The sequence below is a fragment of the Sceloporus occidentalis genome, unplaced genomic scaffold, assembly GCF_023333645.1.
Source record: "Sceloporus occidentalis isolate IW3139 unplaced genomic scaffold, rSceOcc1.0.p SCAF_8, whole genome shotgun sequence".
Classification (NCBI taxonomy): domain Eukaryota; kingdom Metazoa; phylum Chordata; class Lepidosauria; order Squamata; family Phrynosomatidae; genus Sceloporus; species Sceloporus occidentalis.
This window is the reverse complement of record NW_028316988.1, coordinates 28,963,995-28,991,928: the sequence shown is the minus strand read 5'-3', so window position 1 is coordinate 28,991,928 and position 27,934 is coordinate 28,963,995. Positions and strand designations below refer to the sequence as shown.

Below are 27,934 nucleotides of genomic sequence, written 5' to 3'. Positions count from 1 at the left end.
TGTGGGTGGGGTGTTATTGCTCCCTAGGATGATGCTTGTTTTCCACTGCAGAGCAGAACGTGATGCTTTGTAGCCCTCTGAAATGCAATAGAAATTGGGTGAAGTGATGGGAGGGAGAGACAGTTCTCCAGGAAAAGAGCCTGAGCTAGAGGGAATCTGGCAAGGGACTGCTTGCTGTCACCCCTTTCAATGTCACTTCAAATCCATACTTCATCTTGGTGTTCAGGCTAAAAGGTAGAGCCAAGATGGCCGCCTGCAGATTGGGTTGATTGGTTCTGAGTCTATATTGGGATTTTTGACTCATCTGCTTCTTCTTGGGACCCGCTTGCCCTATAATATCCACCTCAAACCCATTTTGACTCTGTTTTTCTGCAGCAGTCCACTATTCCTGACACTTGATTCCTCCTGCCTCACCTCCACCACCAATTTCCCCATCCTTCTCTTAAGTCTTCTTTCCCTTCAATTCCTTTCATAGCTGCTCAGTCCCTTGGTTCTCTGCCATCTTAAACCACCCATCATCTCCTCTGCTGTCTGCTTCATTGCCCTCTGCCCTGCCTCTTGGCTTTTTGTTGATAGCTTCCCTCCTATCTGGGACTACTTTCCTCACCTGTCTAGCTACCCTTCCCCATTGACTCTACTTTGTATTTCTACCCGGCACCTTGGTTTTTGAAGTCTACACAGAATGTTTTCTAAGTTGCCAGCAAGGCTTTTCTTATCCCATCCAGCATTTCGCATTCTGATCAGGAGCTACATTGCTTGCCAGTATTTTGTAGCTGATGCCTTCACTGTTTTTCTGGCAGCACTTGTGACTTTTTGAAGTACTGGAGGAGCTTGGAGAGGACAGGTGGCAGCCACTTTGGAGACTGGAGGCTGTTACAGAATTTCTAAGGCACATTGTCCCCCTAATGGTACCTTCCCATTGACATAGACTGATGAGCCTGTGGGATTTGTTTTTCAGTGTACATGCCGGAAAGACACAGTGAAGATCTCTATGGATGTCTTTGTGAGGGTCCTCCAACCTGAGAGGTATGACTTATGGAAGCAAGGGAAAGACATCGCCCCCTTGGATCACATGAAACCCACAGCATTAACCAGCCCAGAACTGGAGGCCTGGAATCAGACAAAGGATGCCTTGAAAGCAAAGATGCTCCGCAGGTAAGAGACCCATTTGTGCCCCTTTTGTGAATAGAACACTAAAAGCTACTTTGAGAGAAGGCACCAGGAGTTGTGATATCACCCCTATATTGTCAGGTGGAAAACTACTCCTGCTGCAGAAAATATGTCTCCACTTCTTGTTTGGGCTGCAGATTAAAGAACGAATAGATTCCATCACATGTCCTCCTCCTTTGTGGAGCTGGAAAAGTAGTACTCTCCAGTAGGAGTTTATAAACAGCACTGTCTGGTCAGTTGAACCCCTTCTCCGTAAACCATTTCCCCAGGAGTACCTCACACCTCTTGCCTTTTGTTCAGGCACTGGCTTTGGAAGCCACCTTCTCACTTTCCACAAGTTTGGACAAGTCTGTCACCCTCACCATGCCATGGAAGAACAAGCAGCCGTTCAATGTTCAGCGGTTCATATAAAATGGCTTCTGAGCTGGATTGTGCATTCAGTTGGACAGCATTCTTTCAACATTGTTCCTTCTCAGGAAGAGACTGAACAATCTTGGGTTACATTCTAGTCTAACATTAATTCGTGACTATTGGGATATGCCATCCCTGGTGGTTTTGACTTTCTACCCCAACCTGTCCTTCCAGTATAGAGAGCAAGCTGCTCATCTCTCTTTCTCCATAAAATCTTTTCACAATTTTGAAATACCCCTGTCAGGTCATTTAACAGTGACATGTTTGACTTATGCAGCACTCTTGCGTTCTCTGGATGTCTGTCAAGAGTATCGAGCTTATTTGCCACACTGGATTTATTACGCCACTCAGCATTCAGTTTCACAATCCTTCTGGAAGAGGTCTACATATAGCCAGGCTGGTATATATACCCTCCACTTCTCTCTGTTTCGTGGAAGCATAGAATTGGCTTAATCTGTCATAAACTTGAACTTCCTAAGCCATTTCCCCATCCCTATCAGTTTAACTGAGTTTTTATTTTTAAAGAAACAGAAACCCACCAGAAGTTTTTAGTCCTTATAGCTGCTGAAGGGGGGGAAAGGCTTACAATAACTTTGTCCTTTTTCCTCCTTCCATTACACCCCTTTTGCCCCTTTACTCTGCCAGTAATATTTTATTGGAACACTACACAGAACTCATGCATGCTTCCAGGCAGGTTTTATTTAACTGTATGGGATTGGCTTTCATACTTCCATAATTGCCAAGACTACATTTAATGTGATAAATTGCATTCAGTATTCCCTGTGACATGCAGCAAATCCTTGCAGTACCCCAAATAGCTCCCGAATCTCCACCATGCCATACCTAGAGCTGATGTTTAAAGCTGTCCAATAGTCTCCCTCCTCCATGACAGGTTCCAGAGCTCCCACCATCACTACAAAATAACCCTTTTCTCCTGGTCGGGTATTCTAGATGAGTGGAGTACTTGCAAGCCTCCTTCCTAACTCTTGCCCTTCACTCCAAGATTCACAGCCCAGTCACCAAAGAAGGTGTATATAAAATCACAACTCAACCAAGCAAGTCAGCCAATTCAGTATCCAATATTAAGGATGCTGAAAGTCAACACAAGCAAGACATTTAAATAGAATGCCTATATGAAGTTCTTAGCCTTGGCATATGGATTGAATGATGTTGCAACAGAGTGGTAGCTGTTGGCGGAATAGCGATACTACTTTCCCTTCATCCTCCTCTCTTGGGGTGTATCTAACTCCCCAGACTTTCTGTGTATGTCTTGTTCTCCCAGCCACTTTATCTTGGTAATTCTATGTAGTGGTGTACATGCCTGGTGGTGCTGTACTGGATTATTTGTCAACCGAGTCCTTGTCACATAATGGATGCACACACACACATGCCCCCATCGATGGCAGTTGCACTCTGCCGATAGATGGGCCACAATTTCCAAATCGTCTTCCTGACTCTGGGAACAGCTAGTGCATTCACCAACAGCGCTCTGGGACCATGCTGCTGTCACTCATCTTTGCACATTAATTGCCACAGTGATCTTACAAGCATAGCCTTTTACCCCAAAAATAAATAAATTATTTTATTTCGTTTTTCTTCTCCCTTCCTGCAGTCCTTATTCCCCCCCCCCCCCAAACCGCAACCATCTCTGGCTAAAAGCATCTTGTGGTATTAAATTGAAACACATTTTCTCTGCCGAGGCAGGCCTCTGCCGCACTAGCGGTGCCATTCTTCTACTTGAAAACCTTGTTAACTCTAAATTAGAAGTCCTGTCATGTCTGCTCTTACAGCACAGAGGTTGGCTGGTTGAGGGATTCTGGGTTTCAAGTCGCCTTTAATCTTCCCGTCGTCTTTCCTGCAAGGAAATGCAGGCTCCTGTGGCAGTGATGGGCAACCTGGTATCTCATTCTGGGTGGCCAATCTTGAGTGGCTTTTCCTGCTCTGCTAGTGCAGAGCTTGGATATTACTTGTTAAATCATCCACGGTTGCTTTTTTCTTCAAGATTCAACCATGGTTTGAAATTTTATTAATTCAATCATTAAACAGGAGCAACAGTGTTTTGTGCGGAGCAGACGAACTGGTAACCGTTGCCATCAATAACTGATAACTGTTGGCATCATTAAAATTTCTCATTGGCTTTGAAACGTGTTTTTTTAAAAATACATAATTTAATGAATTTTCTACGTTTCCAAATAGAATTTGTTTTATTTAAGAACTAAGTATGTGTTAGTAACTCGGTGAATGTTTCCAAGCTCTACCTTGGTGCGCATGATCATTGGATATTGTGAGCGTCTGAAAGAAGAAGCACACACAGGTGTGTGTGTGTACACACGCACATACATACTAGCATCTAAAACTTCAAACTCCTTTTCCATCTCTGCCCGCATGCCCCACTGCCCTTGATTCTCTTTTATCCAGCATGTGGCTGATGTTGTCCCATGCTTGCTGTGCTCACTGAAGCTGTTGGCTTGACACTGTTCCTATTTACATAAGGGCTAATTGATTGTGGCAAAAGCTAATTGGTCAACAGAGCATATTGTCAATAAAGAGTGGCGATTCCATATCACAGAGTTGCATTGGGTTAGAAGGGCTTTATAAATGGACGACTGTGCCAGGAGACACAAAATCAAATGTGAGTGTGCGCACGCTGCCCTTTCCTGCCTGCAAGCAAGCTTGCTTTAAGTGGTGGGAAATCTTCACGGGCAGAAGGTTCAGTGGTCACACATGTCATGGAGAAAGGAAGCCTCCCCCAGGTGTGCCCTATCCTCCCTCCCATTGTTGTGCTCCCTTTTTATGACTAAAAATTTCACATATCCTAGAGGTCCACAGAATTGCAGCTGCTGTCTTTGCTAGATTCTGAGAGGAAACTTCTTAGGGCATGACTTGTTCTTTTCTTTTCTTTTCTCTCATTTAGCCTAGTGCTTTTTTGGACATAGCTGAGATTCCAAGTGAAAATTGGTTTGAATAGTACTCCCGAGGTACCAGCCCATCCCTTTCCTATAGGTGATATTTTATGTTTTTGCTTTCTTGTTTGGCTTTAGAATACCCTTCTGTGACTTAGTGTCCGCCAACTGTGCTGGACTACAACTGTCAGGATACTCTGTCCTGGAACATTCTAGAAAGCGATCCAAAACTTCCAGAGGTCATGGCACCTGTGGGGATCTTTTGCAAAACCACCTTCCTCCTTTGTGCCTCTAAGCTGACAAGCCGCCAAGTATTGTTTGATCTGGATCTTGGTCAATCACTGTCCATCCCTGCACCAGAAAATAGAAGGAACTGGTCAATAGGACAGAATGTATCCAGTGGTGTTTGAAGTCCATAAAATCTGTTCACTGCTGGCCATTTCAGAAGAGAAACGACTACCAGTGTCTGGAAGCTGAGCAGATAAGCATTTTACAGAGTACAGCAAAAGGGTAGAATGAAAGTGAGTCCTAGGATAGAAAAAAAGGATCAAGAGCTGAGAATTTGTAATGTTCAGGACTAGGAGCAGATCTACTGGAGAAGGTTTGTTTGTTGCATTTTTATCCTACCATCATTCTGCGAAGGGAACCAAGTCATGACAAGCGGTGACTTCCCAGTTGGTCATTCTGCCATCCAGATCCAGTTGACCAGATCCAATCCTGCTTCTCTTCCACAAGGTTGTGACATTTGTGTGCCCTTAGAGTGAGTGGGTAGGACTGTTATCTTGAGCTGAGAAGTAAGCTGTGAAAAGCATGCTGGAAACAGAGAAGAGGGCATTGCCTCTGCATCATGCCAGTTTTAACAGAAAAGCCTCCTGACGGATCTTGCCCTTAACCAAGCGTGCTGGTGCCTTTTGGATTCCGTTGGCGTGTTCAAGTGTTTTCATGAATTGGCATCGTGGTGTGAAGTGGAGATCCTCATTTGAAGAGTGGCTGCATGGCTCTGTTCCAGAAATTAGTCATATCTCCACTGGTGTGCGCCTTTCTGTCTTGGTTTTTCTCCTCCTCTGTTTGGTTTATTACTCCATTAAAAAAGCCCAGTAAGTAATATTCTGTTGCAGCTAGAAGAATGTTTTGCCACACAGTGGATGGGCTGTAAAAGATGGTGGAACTGTGTTTTTAAATTTTGGAGACTCCTGAGTTGTCACAGGTAGCTTTTTTTCTGCTTTGGTGGAGGCTGGGGATAGTGTGTGTGTGTGTGTATGTATGTGTGCATGGGGAAATCACACCTTATGAGAGCTGTTTCTTCAAATAGACGCAAAGAGAAAAATCACAGTGTGCCAAAAACAATGTCATGCAGGTGACTAGAAGGATAATGGTGTTTAATGGATGGAAAACCACAGGAAGCAACTCAATTAACAGTGAAGTGACTCTGCGCACTTCTGCAAAAGTTTAGCAAAGACAGACACTTGCTGGCAAACCTTCCTTCCCTACTTGCATTAGCGGGAAGTTTTTGAAACACAGTTCTCTTGCCATCCTTTGGGGAGCATGTTTGCTGTGAGCACATAGTTTTTGGACTTGTCACAGCCTCTGTGTTTTGGAGACTGGGCTGTCAGAAAACACACCAGGAAAGGGTAACATCGTGTTGGGAGAACGACAGAAAGAATGTATGCCTGGGATTACATGGAGATTGTAGTCAAGAAATCAGAAGAAGACTAGGATTTGGAAGAACAGCTATGAAGGGGCTAGATAAGATAATCAAGTGTGTAGATACATCATTGAATCCCAAAATCAGGACTGCCCATGCCATAATATTTTCACCTTCTGTGCATGATTGTAAAAGCTGCACAATGTGAAGAAAACTGACCAGAAGAGAATAATGAAATGTGGTGTTGGAGGAGAAAAGAGTACTATGGATACTCTGGCAAAAAGACAGATTCAAATGGACCCAAAAGGACATCAAGCCTGAACTCTCCTCAGAAGCCAAAATGACTATACTGAGGCTATTGTACTTTGGACATGTCATAAGACATTATAATGCTTAGGAAGCAATGGAAGAAGCAGAAGATCAACTTATCAAGGTGGATAGAGTCAATCAAAGAAGCCATAGCCCTAAGTGTGCAGGACTTGGAGCTCTCTCGGTCATGGAGTTGCCATAGACCAGAGCTTATGGCAGTTAATAACAACAGTGCCTGGTGATGCAGGCCACTCAAAGTGAGGACTTTGCCTCCGTCCCAAATAAAAATTCTGTTCCCTCGCCGTGAAATTTTCCTTTGATCTGCAAATTCCTAGCACTGCAGAAAGTGAGATGCTGAAAATCATTCACGCCTATAACTCTTCTGTTTGCTGTTTTTGCATTTCTTTTCTCTCTTTGCTTGCCCCTTTTCATTGGGTGCCTAAACTGTGTTTCTGAATGCTCAGCCAAAGTTTTACATTACTGCAGTATTGGAGGAAAATGCCATTTAGGGGGCAGAATTCACACACACACACCCCATAGCTGCACCCTTGGCCACCATTTTGTATTCCCTGCAGCATCTTATAGGTAAAGTGTAGTTTAGGGAAATACATCCTGTGCTGCCCACATCCTTCAGTGAACAATGAAAGCCTTTAGTTGGATTACAGGCATCTTTTAGATGAGCAAGGAGCAAGTCTTAGTTTCGTAGCAGTTAGAAGCTTGACCTGTTAAACAAAATGAATGGTTCAATTCCAAGAGAAACAGCCAAGGAGAAGAGGGAGACAGCTCAAGAATGGCCACCATTACCCCTTCCCCACGTGTTCCTGACGTCAGACCCCCCTGGTCTGTTTTTTTATTTCAATTTTCTTATATTCTGGTCTGTGAGTGAAATAAATCTATTCCAATTTTTTTGGAAGCTCAGGGGATATGTATATAGGCAAATGTTACCTGACTGCCAAAATTCGGGTCTGGGATAGAATTTCAACTCTTCTTCCTTTCTCTTGCCCAAATAGCTGTGATAAAAGTAGAAAAGATGGCTAGAAATAGAATTTCATGGAGCCCTTTTGGGTACTTTAGAGTGTTTGGGCCTTCTGTAATTCTTGTGAAGGATTTTGTTTTTTGCTTAGACTGCAGTTGGCTTGAAGTATCCTGATCTCACAATTGCCTTCCTTTTTTAATGTTTCTCCTATTTGAAACTTCAGGGCAAAGAGGAAACGGAGCCAACCCCGAAGGCATAAGACACAGGACCAGAAATCCCTCGGGGATGCCATGGCCTCAGAAGCAGCCTTGGATGAGAGCAAGGAGAAAGAGGGCCAAAGGAGGCTTCCAGGCTTAGAGGAGGAGGAAAAACACAAAGCATCAGAAAGCAAAGAAGGTAAGGTTTTTGGTGTGTATTTGCTGCACTTCATGGATACCTCAACTCTTACTCAAAATGTTTCCCTCCCTGTGAATAAGTGATGGTGGTCATGCCGGTGGTTGTGATAATAATACCACTGCCAGGTGCTCATGTGCAGTGTTCGAATCTTCAGAGATGTTCACAGAGCAAGGCCAGACTACATTTCTCCCCGTGTGGTTTGTGTGACAGGTAGGGTCCGTCACTCATGGCCTCCGGTAACTGATATAACAATCCAGATAGAACGCCAGAAAGGCCAAACAGTGATCAAAGATCTACATAGCTTCTGATCCTCTGTCAGTGGGGAAAGCAACATAAATTGGCACAAGGTTGTCTTCAATGTATATGCCTTTTCCCCATTGACCATAATTTAATATTTCTTAATTTATATTCTGGTTGGAATCCTGTTTAGTTTATGGTAAAGATCTTGAGAGCAGCCCTTTGCAGTGAGGTGAAACTGGTGCCTGTTCCTTTTTTTTCTTTCTAGAATGAATTATAAATTGCTTGTTGAGCATTATTCATTCTGGAGAGGGAGCAGTGGCCACTTCACCCGTGTGAAATCTATGCTTGCTGAAATGTGTTCTCTGTAAATCCAGCTGTTGGTTTTTAAACCCCTTCTTTCAGAATTCAGCTCAAAATAGCTTTCTTGAAAGGCTTTGGACATTTCTCCCAAAGCTGCTTATGCTTTTGTGAAGGATACATATTTTTCTTAAATATTTCATGGATGGGAATCCTGCTTGTGTTTGGCTAACATCTTCCATTAAAACACGAGAGACCTGTGTGCTGCCAGCGAGTGTGGTTTAGTTGTTTTATAACAACTACTTATTAATCATCATCATAACCACTATCATCAAAAGCACCAACCAGTTTCTAAAAGCAGTAACAAAGACTATATACAGCTAGCCCTTCAAAGCAAATCAGCACATAATACAAAAAAACTGACAGCAGCTATAGTCCTTTCATCAAGCTGGTAGGCGCTATTCTCTATCAGAAATAATGGCATGCCAGGAAAAAGAAGGGAGGAGATGATTAAATATCTTTGCCACTTTTCTGACTGGTCAGGAAGGCATCCATGGTGAGCCACTCTCTTAGCAAAGAACCTCTCAGGCTGTTTTCTTTCCCTCAGCTGTCTCTCTGAACCTTCCTCTCCATCTCCAGACTTGCAATATAGATCTTTTTCTTCATCGCTTCCTTGACAGGAGGCTCTGCTCACACACTACCTGCCATTGGAAGATAGGAGAGCATAACATCTAAATTTCAGAAAAGGGCTAGAATTGCCCACTTGATCTTGAAATGTGTTCCATTCCAACAAGTTTAGACTACTGAGAGTTTTGTTAAATGCAGGCTGAGTGAAGAGCAGGGAGAGTTAGGGGCTGTAAAGGCCTGCCGGATTGAGCCCGTGGCAACAGCACGCTGTGGGCCTGATCTGGCACTTTGCCGGCCCAAAAAGGGATGACAAAATGCCTCTCTTTCTTAAAGCGGTGGAAAGCCGCCTTTGTAATGGTAGCTTTTGGCCAATTCTTTGACGCAGTGTGTCTAAACGCTATGCCAAAGAAGGAGTGGGACGCCACCTGCCATGCGGTCAGATAGGCAGCAAGACACCTGTGTTGGGGTGGGCAGCGGGCAGTCGCCATGCCCCCACTCCACCCCAATGCTGGCGTTTCTTGCCCCATTGACTTGGAATGTTCCTCAGTCACATGACAACACAGGGGTTTGGGAATCCTCACTTGTCCATTAAACATAACCGCAGGTTATTTGAGATCCATGGCTAGAGAAATAATTATTAGTACATGCCTCTGAAAACAGAGTGAAACCAGTAGGCCTTCTGATGGCCCTGCTCTTGCATAGCTCCTTGTATTTTGTGATGACTAGCAGAATTAGAACAAGCACATTTTGCAGATTTTTTCTTTTTGTTCAAGGCATATATCATTTGGCTTCCTTCTGCAGGGGCTGTGTTCCAGTAATATCCAAATTCTGTGTTCAGGGATGTTAGTGTGCTGTGAAAAATACATTTAATTGAAATGGGAGTCTCCTGAGAGCCCAACCACCCCCTCACAGTGTTAGTATTTAGAACACCTGAATAGCACTATTATTTCTGCTTAATCTTGTAGTTTATATATAGATTGTGATTGTATTACCATTTGTTTTTAATATTTCCTCTGGCACTTTTGGAAATGGAAACGTGGGCTTTAGAACACCAAAGCATCTCTGTAGGACTGCTTTAAATGAGGATGGTCGCCCTGTTTCCGCTGTGTACTGCCTGTCACTCTTTCCTTTTTTGCCACGTTTTGTGCAGGAATACAAATGCTCTGACCCCTCTTGCTCTGACATGATGCTGGGCTGATTTGTTCTCATCCTCAAGCAAGATAAGGAAGCATTGGGCCAATGGCGTGTGGCGAAAGAGTCACACAACTAGGGCAAGCTATTCCCTGCCGCTCCATCTTGGTTCGGGCTTGGCTTCTGCGCGAGCCCCAACAGTTATGACATGAAATAAATGGCCTGAAAAATGCCAGTGTCTCCGGGGGGGGATGAGAGATAAGTGTGTCACAGACAGAGCTGAGGAGCCTTGAGAAGAGAAGAGGGGAAAGATGAATTGTTACGTTCAGGTTGAACAGCTTTTAAATTACAGCTGAGCCTTGCTACTGGCAAGTGCTTAACTGCCAACTATCGATGGAATGGGGATTCCGCTCCGTTTCCAAATTTCGGGAAGTCTGACTTCATGGTGGAACAGCTTTGAGGACTGAGTCTTTGATGCGAATCTTATCAACTAGGCCTCAGTTGTTTTCAATGAACATTGAAACCGTCAGTGCCACTGTTAGCCCTCCACGAAATCTAGGATGGTTGGAGAGCTAGTGTTTCTTCATCAGGCTCTGCTTCAGACTTCCTAGGTGAATTATGCCTACAAACACCTAATATCCCTTTTATTTTCTGAAGATCCTGGTACTGCTTCCCCCATCCAGATATGTGGTACTTGGTGGCCTATCATCTATTGACCATGGTCTCCGTAGATGATGGAGGTTGCAGCCCAGCACATCTGAATGGCATCCGCATGGGGACTCTGCTCCAAATCGAGGCCTCATGTACCACCTGTCATCGAATTAACTTGTGTTGAAGTCAGTAAAGGGAATTACTTTATTCTCTTCAATAAAAGCAGGCCCAGGAGGGGGGAGCTTTCCCCTCCTCCCTCAGCGTGCTGAGTGTAAATACAATCTTACATTGTATGGCCGGGGAGAAATCCAATTTGACTTTTCATTCAGTATGTTCATTCCTCCAAGGAAATTCAATAGCCCTTTCCATGTGGCGCCTTGGAAAACAACAACATGGCTTTCTCTGAAAAGCAATGCTTTACAAATACACTCCTGACTTATCTTTGGTTGGCTCTTGTAACCCCCCTTTCCCCCCCCCTTTTTTTCTTTTTCTTATTGAACAAATGGGTGTAAATAAGACTCTCCGAATCCAGGCTTCTGGGGAATATTGTGGCGCTGACGCCTGCCAGCAAAGGCTGTTACAAGGGGAGGTCTTAACAGCGTCTTCTCACTCTGGGCTTAATCCTGTCTTAGGGCTCCGTGTTAGGCTTTGGCTTATCTGATTTCTCTCTCATCCTGCCCCACTAGCAATATGTTAGGTTCTGTCCGATAGGCTTTGCTAAGCACTGATGTCAGCGTCTCAAGCCTGGGAGGTTAGCTAGCAAATCTTCTGGATGAGAGCTGAGCCATTTCCACACCCGGCTCCCCATGGCACCCACCCCACATTTTCTCCTTTGTGTATTCTTATCCTCAAAGGCGAGTGACCTTTCGCAGGCAGAATTGCCCAGGAATCTTGCAGGTGAACACAATCTATAATGTCTTAACAGACAAATGTGGTGGTGGGGAGGGGGAGCACTTGTTTGGGGGAGAGATTGTGTCCATGGACCATTTATTATTTACTGCCCTTTCAATGGACTTGATAACTTTATTCATGAAGCTGGTGAGGGTGGGGAGATGGATTAATTCACTGCCACGGCACTAAAGGAAGCTGTTTCAAGGCGGCAGCTTTCTTGAGCCGCTCAAAGGCTGCCAGGAATCTCACCCCCAAATCTGGAGGCAGGTATTCTGAAATGTTCAGAAAACAAATGGTAAGGTAACAGATTGGGAGAGCAAAGAGTGCTCTTTTGTTTTATGAGTGTTTCTCTGTCAAGATGAAAACATATGGGGGCATCTGTCTGCCCAAGGATAGATGCACACTCACAAAAGTGCCCTCGAGAGTTGACAGTATGGAGAGAAAATGTATAGGGATGGTTTTCAGTCATGGGGTTAGGTAGAAAAGAGATGAATGGGGGGGGGGGGGGATGAATACACACAAACACATACACCATAGTCTCCAAACCTGTGTGCGAGGCCCCTGGTTTGATTCATGTCCCGAGCATTGCTTGCCACTGCCTTCCAAGACCTTGTAAGAGAAGCCACTTGGCAGAGAAGTGATTTAGAAGGCTGTGTTTGATTCCTCATTTCCCAAGGCCTGTCAGCTGCCCAGCATGCGCTTGTAGGTAGGGCCTGTGCATGGAATACGATTTTAACTGAGCTTGAAGGCAGAGCTCTCCCTCATCATAAAAGTGTGTATGAGGGGGCTAATGGGAGCTGGAGTCCCAGCAACATCTGAAGAGCTACAGCTTCCCCAGCCATGTTCTGGTCCATAAGAGAGCTTAGCTAGGTTGGCTGTTAGCACCTAGTGATACTTGATTGGGATCAGATTTTATCTCTTTGTAAATTTGGTTCTGACTTGGTTGTTTAGAATCATAGAATCACAGGGTTGGAAGAGACCCCAAGGATCATCCAGTCCAACCCCAATCTGCCATGCAGGAATATACAATCAAAGCACCCCCGACAGATAGCCATCCAGCCTCTGTTTAAAAACCTCCAAAGAAGGAGACTCCACCACCCTCCAAGGGAGCTATTCCACTGTGAAATAGATCTTACTGTCAGGTTGTTCTTCCCAATGTTGAGGCGGAGTCTCGACTCCATTGCTTGCATCATCCTCACTATGACATCCCTTCAAATACTAAAACAGGGCTATCATATCACTTCTTAACCATCTTTTCTCCAATCTAAACATGCCCAGCTCCCTTGGTCTTTCCAGACCCTTCACCATTTTGGTCACCCTCCTATGGACTACTTTACTTGTCTTATCATCCTTTTTATCAAGCTAGAGATAATGTTCTTTCTGGGGGGGGGGGGTAGATCCACACAGGGATCCATTTTTCTATTGAACACCAGTGACATCAGAGCCAAAAATGGGCCACGCAAACTCCTTCCATCCTACTGTGCCTCCACTTCCTCTTTTGCTTCCTTTTCCAGCCACTTCCTTGATTGTTTTCCTTACCCTCTCTATCTAGTGGGTTCCTGGGAAAGGGAGAGATTGATGGCTCTTGCCAGAGTCCTGAAATTACTTGCCTGCCACAGACTTTCAAAATTAGACAGAGTCCAGACTTGGCGGTAGGGTTGCTAACCCTTTAGGGTAAAGCTATTCAGCCTTGCAAAGGCCAGCAAACACAGAAGAAATTGGGCCCGATAAAGCCCACATGATTTACAGGAATTATTAAGGGCTTGGCACAGCATTTAGATTGCCTTGTCTCTGTTCTGATGAGTCAGCATGTAGATTCATGAGTGTTAGGCATTGATTTTCCAGTAGGTCAGCCTCCGAGTTTAACATGGAAAATATTCTGTTTACCTGTGTGACTTTGGGAGGGGGCACAGTATGTCCCCTGATTCCCCACTTCCAGCCAATTTTCTGGCAGCTTTTCACCCCAAGATGCAGCAGATAGCTTTTCCTAACCTCTGAGTCCCCCCACCTCCCCCCAGAAAGAACAAAAATCAGTCAGCTGGAAGTGATATACTATCACCTTGGTTGTGCCAGAATGGACCGGTGCAGCCCAATGGGTGGGCACCAGGGAGATAAATGTCCTCTGCCCTTCCACCATTGCCCACCCCTGAATGAAAGGGTAGGGTAAAGAATTTCATGTGTGTGTCTATATGTTTCAGTAGCCTTTTCAGAACTGACCTTCCTTCTTTGTCAAAACAGGAGACTGCAAACCGAAGGTCCGTGTCCCGAAAGTCAAAGGGGAGAGAAAGAAGAAGCAGCCGCACCCCCACCCCTTGGCACCATCTTCTCAGCTCCCCTTGCATCAGCTTCTGCCCCCGCTCTTGCTGCCACAACTGCCAGTGGAAGAGGATGAGGCCAAAGGGAATCCCCTCAAGTCTGCCTCTGGGGAAGGTGACATCCCCCCAATGCCTGCCCTCAACACCTTGTCCTCGGAAACCCCTGGCGAGGAGGATGAGTCGAAGCAGAGGCCCATCATCCCAATGCTCTACGTTGTCCCTCGGCGCAAAAAGACCCCTTCAGAGAAGAGGAGGGTCTCCTGCCAGGAGGTGTTTGAGCGGTTTGTCACAAAGGACCCGATGCCCTCCTTGGATCTTCAGAAAGAGGAGGAGGAGGAGAATGCTGAAGTGCTCCCGGAGCCCAACAAATTGCAGGTAGTGTGCAGTTGTGTATGGAGGGAGGGAGTAGGGAGGGCACTGTGACTGTAGTTAACCTGTGTAGAGAATGCCGGTCCTTTAATGGTCTCCACAACTGAAAAGGGAATGGGGGCAGAAGCAGCCCCATGTGATAAATTGGAACTAATACCAAGCTGGGATAGATTGAATAAGATGCCGTCTGTATACCTGGAAAGCTTTCTGGGCATGGTGAGATTAAACCTCTAAATCTCCAAATGCAAAGCTGCCAAGCCTCAGTTCCTCAGTTTGCCTGGACAATTCAGACTTCAGGGCTTCCTTTTGCAGAGGATATCTCTAGACAGAGTAGCCCTTTATCCAGGCAACAAGACTTTGTAATCTCCAAAGGGCACCTTTTGTTGCTTAATTTTTATAGAACTAGACTTAAGTCATTATTTGACATTGTCTCCAAAGTTTTGCAAACACTGTTTTCATTTTTTAAAAACCCATACAAAAATAGGCATACTTTTTAAACACATATACTGTGTTGCTTGTCATTTTTAACTGAAAAAGAGTACTGACAAATGATCAGAACTAATGCCTAGTGTTTGTAGGCTCTCAGCGTTTTGCTAGTGTGGAATACCAGTGATTTAGTCACTTAGTGCACTATTGTTGTTGTTTTAAATTGCCTGGATGAAGGTTAAGCCAAACAAGTCAAGTTCCATCATCCCCTGCTTATCTGATCTGGAGGTGTGGATGGGGCATTGCCTTTTCAGGCTCCTGGATCAGGAATTGGTTGACCCTGAAGTGTCAGCGAAGCTGAACCACCAGGTCTTACGGAATAGTTGTCTGAATCCGAACTTTGCCTCAACAGAGCTGCACTTTAGCTCTCCCTCAAGGCTAACATTTGCATTTTAAAAAAACAAAACACACGCACACATACACAGCTGACTGGCTGTCCTCTCTGCTTTTGTTCTCTCCTTTCCACCATCTTTATTTTCCAAGACCTTGAGAAGCAATGAGAGCGTGACTGCAAAGAGAAAGGGGGAGTCTTTTGGTTTTGTTCTGTTTTTAAAGCATGATCTGAATAGAAACTGGGGGACGGCTGCTTGGAACGTGGCCTAGATGCCTCTGCATCATAAAACCTCTTAATTTCCCAATCTACCTGGCTGTTCAGGCAGCCCAAGTTAAAGTCCCTGAGGTGTCTCTTGGACAGCCAGAGGTTCTTAGGGAATAGTGTGTTTAATGTTGACTTTGCCTTCACATAAAAACCAACTCAGCTGCAGGGGGAGGCATGTCATGTACTTCTCCACCACAGTGCCTTGGGGAACAGCTTGTTTTCTTCTTGGCATGCCATTCCCCTCTCACCTCCCCACGACAACTATTCATCCCAATATCTTTCCTACTCTTAGAGCTATAGAATAGGAACAAGTCATCAGGGTTGAGCTGCCCTTCTCTCTTATGACTTGGGAACCTGGCAAGGCGGGCATAAAAGGATCTGCTCTCCTTCTCTGTGGTTTCTGTGCCTCGCACAGATAGGGCTTGAGCCTGCAAAAAGAAAGGCTGGTGCTCTTGCCAAAGCTACTCAGCTCTCAAACATCCAGATGAAGCTCTGGAAGGCCCGTTTGTGTCAGGTCACAGAAAACCACTCGGGCAACCTGTGCTACTGAAACCATGCTCCAGGCCTCATCTTGGGCTAGCGTTAGGGGTTTTGTCAGTAGCCATGCAGGGCATGCCCATCAGCTAGCACAATGCTCATGGGTTTGTTTGTTTTTTAAGAAAGAAAGGAGAGGAATGTCTTGTCAGGAGATACCATACTGTTTTTATTATGAATGTGTCAAAAAGGTACTTGCCATAGCTGGTATAGAGTTGATTTTTCCATTGTGTGTTCTTTCAGCCTGTGGACCTCTGCACTATTATGTATACTATCCCACTTCTATTCTATTCTGTTCTATTAGTTGCTCTCCCTTTTCCCATTGCCATGGGCAATGAAGTGTCTATTATATGTCTATTACAAGCCCAGCAAAGATCTTCATGCAAAGAAAAACCTCACAGTAGTGCTTCACCATCTTCTGCTTTCGATGTCCTCACTGCCGTAATGTGTGGTAGGTCACACTGCCAGTCTCTCATTACTTGTAGGGAACAAAGTGCCCCGCTATGTACTTGGCGGAGGGCTGCTTTAGCTGAGATTCTTCCTCATGGTCTTAGTGGTTCACAAAGATGGGTCATCCTCCACCGGTACAGTGCATCATTTGGAACCTTCTGGTGTGTTACGTCAGCTTTTTGGCGGTAGTCCCACCAACCCCCAGTCTCTGTATATAATGGAGATTTCACCTTTGCTGATCTGGGAAATTATGACAAGAATGGTTTAGTCATGGTCCCCTTCTCAAAACTCATTATTTCCAAGAGGGTTGACTGATTCCTCACCAACTTAATCCTGATTTAAAAATAGGGTTACTTTAATCAGGACTAAGAATCGCCTCCAGGTAAATAAGCAGGGCAGCTTAACTAGGTCTTTTCCTTGCAGGCTAGCCAGTATCTCTTTGTGTCTCTCTCTCTATTTGTGTGTTGCGTTGTGTGCCTTTAAGTTGTTTCTGACTTATGGCGACACTATCACAGGGTTATTTTGGCAAGATTTGTTCAGTGGAGATTTAACTTTGTCTTCCTCTAAGGCCAAGAGTGGACTTGCCAAAGTCACCCAGTGGATGAGTAGGGATCCCAACCCTGGTCTCCAGGGTCCTAGTCCAACGCTCAAACCACTCCACTGCCCTGTCTCTCAGTCAGAGGTATAAACTGGCAAGTAAAATTTTCGTTAGCCTTGCTTTTGATGCTGACTTGCTGTTTTCTTTCAAAAGGAAATAATATTTGCTATTTAGTTAGTGGGTAAGCCATTTTCTTTTTAATATATGATCCAGTGTGTTGTGTTCTCTAGCAAGAGAATCCCTTCACAAAATTCAAAAGCTGGGATAGTGGTGGGAGGCTCAGTATTTAGTAACGCAAATACTAGCAACTAGGAAATTTGCATCCCAGCCTGCTATCTGGTTTCTCTGTATTTGGTGGCAAAGGAGGTACAATTTGTCGGCTTTTGTCTACAGCCTTTTCACAGAACTTTCCTGCTCCATGATTTTGTCATGGCTTTTTAATTTTTTTAGTTAGACTATTGTGTGCATTACTTTAAAATGTTCCATTTTTCAACAGTGTGTTTTACTCTTGTTCTCATGTTCAGTGCTTTTTGAAGTTTACCTGTCCTTGGCTTGACAAGAATGAGTGCAGAATATTTTATTATTCTTATTATTTTTTGCAAAGCAACCTGCCTATCTCCTTTTAACGCACCTGGTTTTTTCCCCATCATCCTTGTGTACTTGCAATGTCTTTTAAATTTGGCAGCAGTACAGTACAGCCAAGTAGAGGCTTGGCACAGAGTGCCATCCTTACCCACGCACGGGTTCCCTAGAGAAGTCTCAGAATGGAGTTTTGGGTTGCAAACTGTTTATCTGGTGAAAAATGCTGAGTTTAAAAGTCTCCATGGGATTTTCTTTCTGTAGGAGAGAAGGAAATCTAGCAAGAACTTTGATCAAGTACATATTGTAGATGTTGCTGCTGATAAATTCTATAGGCATGGTGGTTAATTTGCCACTGCGAGTCCATCTCAAGGTGCCGGGCATCATTGTGATATTTCAGTAGTGTTCAGCTGGGTAGGCTCTTCTTGTTGCTATGTACTTCTTGTCTTACTTTTGTCGTTGTCCTGTCATGCTGGCAGATGACACAGCCTTCTGTCCCTAGCTTGTGTCTCAGTTGGCTTGCAGAATTGTGTTTTTTCTGTTTGTCTGTCTCTTTCTCACACACACATATACACACACACACATTTCTGTACCCACTTCAGACCGCAAGGAGCTTGCAAAATGGTGTTGTTTTCCAGGTCCTTCAGTCCCTTGTATCAGTGATTCTCAACCTTTGGTCATCCTGGTGTTTCAGACTATGGCTTCAATAAGCATTGATCAGCCAGTTTATCCAATGGTCAGAGATTCTGGGAGTGGAAGTCCAGACCATTGGAAGGACTGAATGTTGAGAACTATTGCTTTATTTCACAAGGATGTAAGAGCAAGAGCCTTTGGGCTAAGAGTCTTCCAGGGCATCCCGCCAGCTAAGTTCAGGTCTTGTTACCACAGCCATCTATCTTTCAGGTGTAAAATTCAAATAGACGATAAGAGACATCAGAGAGAAGGGAGCCTAGCCATGGCTCCAGTTAGCATCTGTAACCTTTCTTAGTACATTTTAGTATAGATTTAATATCACCTTGCTTTCCTGTCCTGCCTTCTTCCAAAAAGAAATTCTAGGCAGAGGGATTATCTCTGTGTTTTCTGTTTTAAAGGAAATATGTGGGAAGGGACCCATCAGAAGAAGGCTCTCCACTTGGCTTTTTTTTAATGAGGGGCAATGATAGCAGAACTGACTGAGATTTAGTAAATAGAGCTGTACCACGGTCTAAACTGATACATGACATTGGATAAGTTCCATACATGGGACTCTGTTCTTTCTCCCTGTTGCCATAAAATGATCCAGTGGACCATTTCGCCTCTCAGTGCACTAGGAGGTAGGTTCTTTCCTAGGAGAAAGACGTGCAAACATGGGCTGAGTCCCCTTCTCTTTGAGAGATTGTTCTGCTGGTCCATAGTGTTCCGTTTCTGACTATCATCATCATAATTATTATTATTTATATTCCGCTTAATCACTTGGAATCCAAGCGGATTACAACAATAAAACAAGATACAGTTAAAATTTCTTAGTCTGAACTCTATCCTTGGGTGAGGGGAAAGGAGACAAGAGACAGACAGATAGACAACACATATACAGAGCAAGTGAGCGAGCGAGAGGCTTTTATAAGGAGAGAGCACCAATTGTAATTGTTGGAATGAAATTAACTAGAAAGATGCCAAGTATTCCCCAGTTCCCAAGAAACCCAGGGAGCTGTGCTTGTAGATGGTCTGACTCCTCTGTGCTGCCAATTGTGTGCATTTACCTACAGCCTCATAGAGGTGTGCCTTTGGTCACGGTGGAGTTGGTGTGGGAGTGTGGCTCTTGCAAGTTCCAGTGTGAGTAACCCACCTTAACCTGTTGCAGGCAGTCCTACGCTCGGACGATATCACCTTGTGGAGGATCCCTAAAAGGGAGAGGCGGGAGTTGTTCAAGCGAGTTAGCGGCAAGCCGGCGAGATACGCGGCAGCTTTGTTCACCCGGATGGTCCCCCCGGATGAGCTGGAGAGGTGGCGGAGCGCCGTTAGCTATCGCGGGGGCGGAGGGAAGCACGCCCTGCCCCGCAACGTGGTTGCCCGCTTGCGGTACCTCTTGTACAAGCAGTACTCGGACATAGTGGAGGCCGACTGGAGAAAAATCAGGTTGAAAATCAACAAGATCCTTTGGGCTTAATGGGGGCCACCCCTGGGTGGGACCCTCTGCCCACGTCTGAAATGGCGCTGGGATACGTTTGGCTCTGCATTGAGTCCCTGTAAAGACGTTAAGGTGGCTTTCTTTCCTGGGAGTTCTCCATGGCAGACATCTCCAAGAAACCAGACTCTGTTGCGACGTGCTAAGTGCCTGATGCCAAAGCAGAACTGTGTTTGTCCATGTTTGTGCTGCTGGCCAGCGCATGGGTGTAGCAAATGGAATGTGATGCCCTGCCTGGTTGTGAAATGCCTGTGGCTTGTAGCCCGGCAATATTTTTTTTTCCTATTTGTTTCCTTCCTACTCCTTGTGGATCCCTTCTTTGTGTGCCCTTATATTGTCTTAGGTTAATTTTGTTTGTTGCCCCCTCTGTGCTCATCTGGATGAGCTTTGCAAGACGAGAGAGCCATAATGTATGGCTGCCCCTAAGTGCTGGGAAGATAGCAGGATTGCCAGTGTGTTAGAATGGCCTGCAACGTAGGGTTTGCCTTGGTGGAAAGCTTTCCATTTTCTGTACCTGCTGGTATCTCATGGTGTCATTGTGATAAAACTGTGTTTGCAGGTGTTTGAAGAAGGCATTGTAATGGCTAGTGTCAGCCACTACAAACAGCAGAGACCACTAAAAGGCCAGAGCAAAGTGCTAATGAATTCTTATCTGGTTTTGGAGAATGGATTGATGCTTCTGTATTTTGGGATGGGTGGGAAGGGATTGTCAATGAAGGTGAAAGCAAAAGAGCCTGTGTTATTTTTTTAATGTTAATGTAAGTTGCATTTATATTCCCTCCAAAGAGTTCAAGACTTGATATGGCTCCCTCCTCTTATTTTCACATAAACCCTGTGAGATAGACCTGGCTGAGGGAATGAATCTTTGGTCCAAGTAACACAGTGAGCTTTATGGCTGAATGAGGCCTTGAATCCGGATCGTCCAAGTCCCCAATCCAGCTTTGTAGCTGTGACACCACATGCCCTCTCAAATCTCTGAGATCAATATCTTTGAATGAATGCATGACTAGACGAAGGAAAGAATGGCTGTCATCTCAGGTGGGCAGCGTTGTGCATTCCACGGAGAAGACATGTCTGTGAATGGCAGCCACAGTGAGTTGCTGATCATCTTGGGAATTCCTTGTTGATGGATGACAACTTTGAAAAAGCAGTTAAGGCCACATGAAATGGAGTGCTCCTGGTTCTTCCCCAGCTATTTGTATCTATAAACGCAGGTGCATAAAAGTGTAGATATATACACATACACCCATATATTTTTTTTTAAAAAAAGAGCAAGTAAGCAAGCACATAATAATGATAGGTCTGTCTCACGTTGTCTTGAGGCTTTTCAAAATCCAAGAGAACAAATGCTCCCTGCCTTTTTGTTACTATAGGAAGTCCACTTTCATGCTTGAGTAACAGAAGAATAAGGTGTCAAGGCTGCGCCTGGCCTCTTATTTGAGAGTGGCAAAGCTGAATTGTGACTGTGCCACTTCTGACAGCAGGTGGGAACTCACAAGTGTGGACTTTATCTCTCGCTTTTACACACACACACTTAAGTAGTTTGTGAGTTCAAAGATTTTGGATGGCTGGTAAAAATAGATATTCCTCATTATTCCCTTAATAGAGGAATTCATACTGTGAGTAAAACCAGTGCCATTTAGTACCAGCTAGATTACTCCAGAGTTTTGCTTTTTCAAAGGAGGAAGTGGTGAACTTGGTCTTAGCAATCTTGCTAATATATCTTTCTCTAACTCTGGGTAGGAATAGGGAACTGTGCCCTCCAACTCTTAGATTTCAACTCTGCTTAACTACACCAATTGTGGCCAGAAGTAATTAAAAGGGATTATCGGAGTTGGAAGTCCAAATCATTTGGAGAGCCAAAGATTCTCCGCAGCCGCCCTGCACACTTCAGTCGCAACATCGCTGTTTGAGGAATCTTACCCTTCCTAACACACCTGGCACACCTCTTTTAAAAAGGACGACAAATTGATTTCATGTAATTGATTCAATTCTGGATAAAAAGAGAAAAAAATATATCTTTTCTCCCCTCAGTGATGCTCAAAGGACATAGATGAAGGAAAGTCACCTAAACATTTTCCACTGCGAACAGAGAATTTTTAGAAACGCGACATTTCCATATGCTCACTCATCAGAGTGACTTATGGCGGTATTGAGTCACCATTGCTAGGCAACCGCTTTGGTCTCTGACAAAGCGTTTCTCGCATAATTGACCTCCATGGTTTTAAATTTGGGTGGATGTGTGCATGTATAACAGCAGCCAGGTAGGTGTGACGATTGTGTGCATTTATCAGATCGCCCTGAAAAAGCAACGCGAGTTCTGAATGCAGCATAAGGGGGAAAGTGAAACAGTTGCGTCGGATTTGGCCTGGGATCAAAATGCGCCCTGAAGTTTGGCTGGTAAATGGAGACGCTTGTGTGGGTTGTATAAATAGTAATGGTGGGGTCATGATTCACTCGTCTTGTCATAAAATTGTAGCTTCATGCATCATTCAATCCAGCACTCCTATACAGAGGCAGGCTGCATTACCCCTGGAAGAGATACAACCTTTCCAGAAGCCGCTCTGTTCCTCTGTACTGTATTCCAGAGGCCTAAAATATATTTTGCCATAGAGACCTGCTTGTAGGTGGTCAGTCTATATAGTGAAAATCACAACCTTCTGACACATTAGAGGAAGACCTATTGCTTATTGTATTCCTTTACTGACAACCATATGGACCATAACCCTGTGTTGTTTTTAAGGGAAGGTGTATAGGTTGAAGTAGGACACCACCTTTGCATGCAGAACTTCTCATGCTTACATCTGAAGGTCAGGTCAGGAGAGACCACTGCATGGAAAAGACCAAGCAAGCTGAATCAATATTCTGATATAGTATAAAGCAGAGGATTATTTTGCATTAATAGGTTGCATCTGCTGAGGCAAAACAGGGTCCTTTGCCACTCCGGATGTTTTGGACTGCAGCTCCCATAGTCTTGTTACCATTCGCCATACTAGTAAGGGCTTCTGAGAGTGACAGTCCAAAATGTCTGGAGGCCTCCCATCCTTCTCCTATCAGATCAACATACTCCAATGTGCAACCTTTGTGCGCTGAAAATAATAGTTGTCCTTCTCAGGGCTCCATGTAGTTGTTGCTTGAACAATTCGAAGCAGGTGTTAACACATCCAGGGAACCTTGCCTTTGATTTTCATTATGTTTCTAATCTTTCTGATGGTTGACAAGGCAGTTAAAGTGGTTGGGCAGTGCATGAGTCTGAGAAGGCTTTTTCAGTGGTCCATAGAAGTCCTTTGTCCCTCTTGTGGGTAGAGCCAAAAGATTAGACCAAACATTTAAATAGATTTGGCAACTGTGTTGTTCTTGCATTCACCTTTGAACACCTAGTACAAAATGTAGGCTTTTGCAGTGTAGGCTCTCCTTTATCCTAACTTCTGCTGACCAGAAGGCAGGAATGGATATGGATTTGTTCATTATAATGAGTCTCTGTTGGTTCTTTTACTCCTGTCTGAAATTGTATGAAGTGATGATGTTATTTCCCCCCTCCTCCCCATCCTCAATCCCTTCTGTTCTCTTACCCAGACAACTTCTACTTTCTCCAAACTGAAGATGGAGATCAAGAAAAGCCGCCGTCACCCATTGGGCAAGCCACCCACCCGATCCCCCTTGTCTGTGGTGAAACAGGAAGCCTCAAGTGATGAAGGTAAGCGCATAGGCTTTGAGTGCGAAAGCAGAGGATATGCTTCCTCTCAGGTTCAGTACCTAGGCTAGCTGTGCTAAGTGACAGAGAGGTCTAGGCATGCCAGGGAGCAAACTTCAGCCAAAGGCTTGTCCTGTTACTTCAGTTCAGTACACAATGCCTCAGCTGTACCTCCCTGGCTATATGCTCACCCCTATCTCTCTCATTTTGTAAATCATCATTATCATCACAAAGTAACACAACAAAAAAGGCAGCCAGCCCTGCCATAGTTGTACAGTATAACACATCCTTTCTCCGTTCAGACTCTGTTAACAATCTCTTTTTTCTTTCCTTATCCTTCTGGACCACTCCCCTGCCAAGGCACAGCCTGCTTCCTTTGCCTGAGGCCCTTTTGGTATCAGAGGGGCCATCTTCTTTCTTCTTCTGCCACCCTCCTGCCCTAGGCTGTTTTGTCTGCCCTTATCTCAATTTGGAATGCCTAGGAGACCAGGCCCACTCCACCTGTCCTGTATCTCTCTGTGACATGATGGCAGCCCTGCCAGTCAGCCTTCGTTGCTGGAACCCTTGCTGGCTCACCCGTATAGATTAACAGCCATGAAACTGATTTTTCTGTTCTTTCACAGAATATGTTCAGGGCATTGACATTTGATCAGCTGACAGGTCTCCCCTGAACAATTAAAGTGGCGGTGAGCATTGATTGCCTCAGAAGCACTTCCACAATTGGCTTCTGGATGGCAAGGAGGCAGGATTTGCAGGTGACACCTGACAGCCATTTTTGAAAATCCATTTTCTCTTACTCCTGGCTCTTGCAATGGCTTTGTCTCAGCCTCTTGGCATGTCAGACCTGACATGTGGCACTTTGCCGTACATCACTCTTGCTTTTTGGGGGGCCTGAGTCACGGACCTGTCAAGCTTTGTTGGATCAGACAGTGGCTTCCCATACTCTCTGTCAAGGAAATACCAGCACTGCCCAACTGAGTGTCTCTTGCCTGAGTTAACAAGAGAGGAGACCCTCCTCCTTGGCACGTTTGCAAAGCGTTTAGGGACAGGCAGCAGTTTTTGCAAATCGATCAGGGCAGCCATTTTGTCAACACGTGTTCCCTTCACTTGGCACATGTTCATGTTGCATTGACAGAACTCTTTAACACTCAGATCCACACATCGGATAGACCCTGAACAGGATGACAGCTGACAAATGAAGGCGGCAAGGACCTCTCTTGATGCAGCAAAATGTTCCTTCCTTCCTTCATTTGATGTCTCAGGGGTTTGATTCCTTCAGTCTAGCTAGCCCCAAACTCTTCTCTGAAGCAATGGCATGTTTTAGCTTTTAATTTAATCTGATTTATTTATTTTTAAAATCTTTTAAGTAAAAGTGAAAGATGAATTAGGTCCACATAGTCAGATTTTTTTTTCTATAGAAAGGTATGTTCTTTTGAGGTCCATGTTAGAAGAATGGGTTGGCACTGATAATTTCCTCCCACCTGCCCTCACTGCCTACCTCTCTTTGTATTGTAATATTTCCGACATGATTGGGCTCTTGGACGACTTGCATGCTCTGCGGCCCTCTAACTCAGCTCTTTCCCTTCTTTTCCTCTTGTTTTTCAGAAACCCTCCCATTCTCTGGAGAAGAAGATGTTGGTGACCCTGAGCTCCTGAAGTCCTTGCTTTCCCTCCAGTGGAAAAACAAACCCCCCAACTTTGTAGCCGAGAGGAGATTCAATGCTGCAGCAGCACTGAGTGAGCCATACTGTGCCATCTGCACCCTCTTCTACCCCTATAATCAGGTAATCTGGCATACCTTGTCTTGAGGCAAGCAAAGAAAAGAGTAAGGGTGAAAGTTTCTTCAAATACATAGGTCCACTTAGACCTCTGGTCATAAGTACAAGACCCGGCAGCCTGGAATGCCCATGATGCAGGTGCCATAAAGACTAGCCTTCAAGTAAATAATAAAAACAACTCCTGCCTCCTGGCAGCACCATCTCTCTCTCCCCCCCCCCCCCCCCCCGGGGTGGGTTTACTAATGAAGGAGTGAAGAGGAAAGCTTCCAAAGAAAGCGAGGAGCAAGGAAGGGGTGAAACACTCCCCATCACACACATATACACACCTCAACACCTATTCATTTCTTTTTGCATAAAAAGGAATCTTATCTTTGTTCTTCTGGTCCCCAAATAGATGGTTGGCTGAAACCTCCTTTTTCTTCTCTCACAAAGGTCTTCTGGTGCCTTTTGCACATGGGTGGCTGCGTTCAAGGTGTTTGGACTGCAGAACGCCCCCCCCACACACACACACACACAACTTGATTTAGCATTGGAACTGTGTTTCTGGGCAGGCTTGCTTTTCTTCTTGCTTCTGCCGGACTGACAATGAAGCGTGTCTCTCTTAACTCTGCACAATGCTGCTGTATAATGAATTACAAGGAGACCTGGCCTGTGTTTAATCCTTTGTCTCTTCACTCTGGTTTTGCTACCAGAAACCTTGAGGTGCCCTTCTGGAGAAAGGATCTTGCTGAAAGAGCAGGAGAGGGTGCCAAGAAGGTGGGGGAAAGACAGCAGAATCTTGATTGTAGTCTGCCGCCTCCTCCCTGCCCCTCTGTTTTAAAGATGTTTTGTAGCTGCTGCATTTTGATGATCTATGTCCTTTGGAGAATGGAAAAGAAAGCCCCATGGAACAAACAATGCTCATTACTTTACAGTTGTTGATGAACAGTAGATCTTTATCTACTGCCATGCCACTGTGCTGTCATAGAATCATAGAGTTGGAAGAGACCACACAGGCCATCCAGTCCAACCCCTGCCATGCAGGAAATCCAAATCAAAGCATCCCCGACAGATGGCTGTCTAGCCTCTGCTTAAAGACCTCCAAGGAAGGAGACTCCACTACACTCCGAGGGAGTGTGTTCCACTGTCGAACAGCCCTTACTGTCAGGAAGTTCTTCCTAATGTTGAGGTGGAATCTCTTTTCCTGTAGCTTGCATCCATTGTTCCGGGTCCTGTTCTCTGGAGCAGCAGAAAACAAGCTTGCTCCCTCCTCAATATGACATCCTTTCAAATATTTAAACAGGGCTATCATATCACTTCTTAACCTTCTCTTCTCCAGGCTAAAACATCCCCAGCTCGCTAAGCCTCTCCTCATAGGACATGGTTTCCAGACCTTTCACCATTTTAGTCGCCCTCCTTTGGACACGCTCCAGTTTCTCAACATCCTTTTTAAATTGTGGTGCCCAGAACTGGACACAATATTCCAGGTGGGGCCTGACCAAAGCAGAATTGGCTTGCATGCCCTCTGCCAACAACAGCCTCCTGGTTCTCTCACAGATGGAAAGTCAAGCTTGCTTTAACCTTTTTATTGCCCCTTGATGGTGCATAATGCAGTTTGTGCATGAACTGGGTGCAAGATCTACCACTATTCTGAGTCTGATTACTCAGGAATGCCCCCCTTGTTTCCCCGAGATGCAGAAAATAACCCTTCTGTGTTAAACATTTGTTTGCTTTGGCCACCAAAATAGTGAAAAGGGCTAAGTAATCCATACAAGATTAATGACGTTTATGCCTGTTAGCAGTTGTGACTGTAGAGCCAGGTTAGCACATAGCCAGAGCAGTTGCGAATGTGGCGGCTCCTATTAAGTGACAAGCTTTTAATGGTGTGCTGTGCTGTATTGTTGATTTTTTTTTTTTTGCATTGCCTTTTGATGAATATTAAATGCTTTCAACTTTATAGATTGTGTAATTGTTTTTAAATCTTATATTTGCAAGCAGCCTTGAGTCCCATTATTAGGTAAAACGTGGGATATAAATGAATAATAATAATAATAATAATAATAAAAATAATAAGTAGCAGTCACTGCCAATGGTTTTAATGATGAACATATTGAAGTAATGTGTTTGTTTTCTTTCAAGGCCTCACAGATGGAAAAAGAAGCAGCCCCACTTCCGTCAGGTGAAAGCACCTCACTCCAACCACCTTTGAAGAGCAGCCGGAAGACCAAGCCCCTGATCCCAGAGATGTGCTTCACCTCAAGTGGTGAAAACACGGAGCCCTTGCCTTCCAACTCCTACATCGGCGAGGACGGAAGCAGCCTGCTTATCTCCTGCGCCAGGTGCTGCTTGCAGGTCCATGCCAGTAAGTGTGTGCCTTGAGTCCAGGCCATGAGTACCCCTGCCTTTCTGGCTCATCAGAATCCATTTTGATCTTCTCCTTGCTCTTCGCATACAATAAGAAGGTCTGTCTCAGGACAGTTGTGGAAATCCCTTCTCCTGGAGGAGGGATTGGTGCCAGCATTGGGATTATTTCGATGCTGAGTCAAAACCTGACTTTTTATTTAAAGCCTGAGATCTTCAGATACATAGGAGAGAGGGAGGGAGATGGATGGATAGATAGATAGATAGTCCTCCATTCCCCTATTATGTCTTATTGAATACAACTGTGTTCTGGCCCTGAAAGACTTTGACTTTTTAGATAGATAGACAGACCGACCGACCTCCATTCCCCTATGATGGCTTA

The 27,934-nt window shown here is 44.8% G+C and overlaps 1 protein-coding gene across 4 annotated transcripts in view; it reads left to right on the top strand.

The window, feature by feature from the left end:
* The window catches only part of KDM4B (lysine demethylase 4B), a 127,382-nt gene that overhangs the window by 83,021 nt on the left and 16,427 nt on the right, over positions 1–27,934 (top strand). For all 4 annotated transcript variants that reach the window (XR_016282153.1, XM_089535813.1, XM_089535815.1 and 1 more), the window contains 6 exons: positions 959–1,155; positions 7,638–7,810; positions 13,886–14,337; positions 23,317–23,437; positions 25,040–25,218; positions 27,331–27,553. Coding sequence is in view for 3 of the 4 variants with exons in the window: in XM_089535813.1 (XP_089391939.1) it covers positions 959–1,155; positions 7,638–7,810; positions 13,886–14,337; positions 23,317–23,437; positions 25,040–25,218; positions 27,331–27,553 (1,345 nt within the window). In the remaining variant the exon portion in view is untranslated. The remainder of the gene's footprint in view (positions 1–958; positions 1,156–7,637; positions 7,811–13,885; positions 14,338–23,316; positions 23,438–25,039; positions 25,219–27,330; positions 27,554–27,934) is intronic.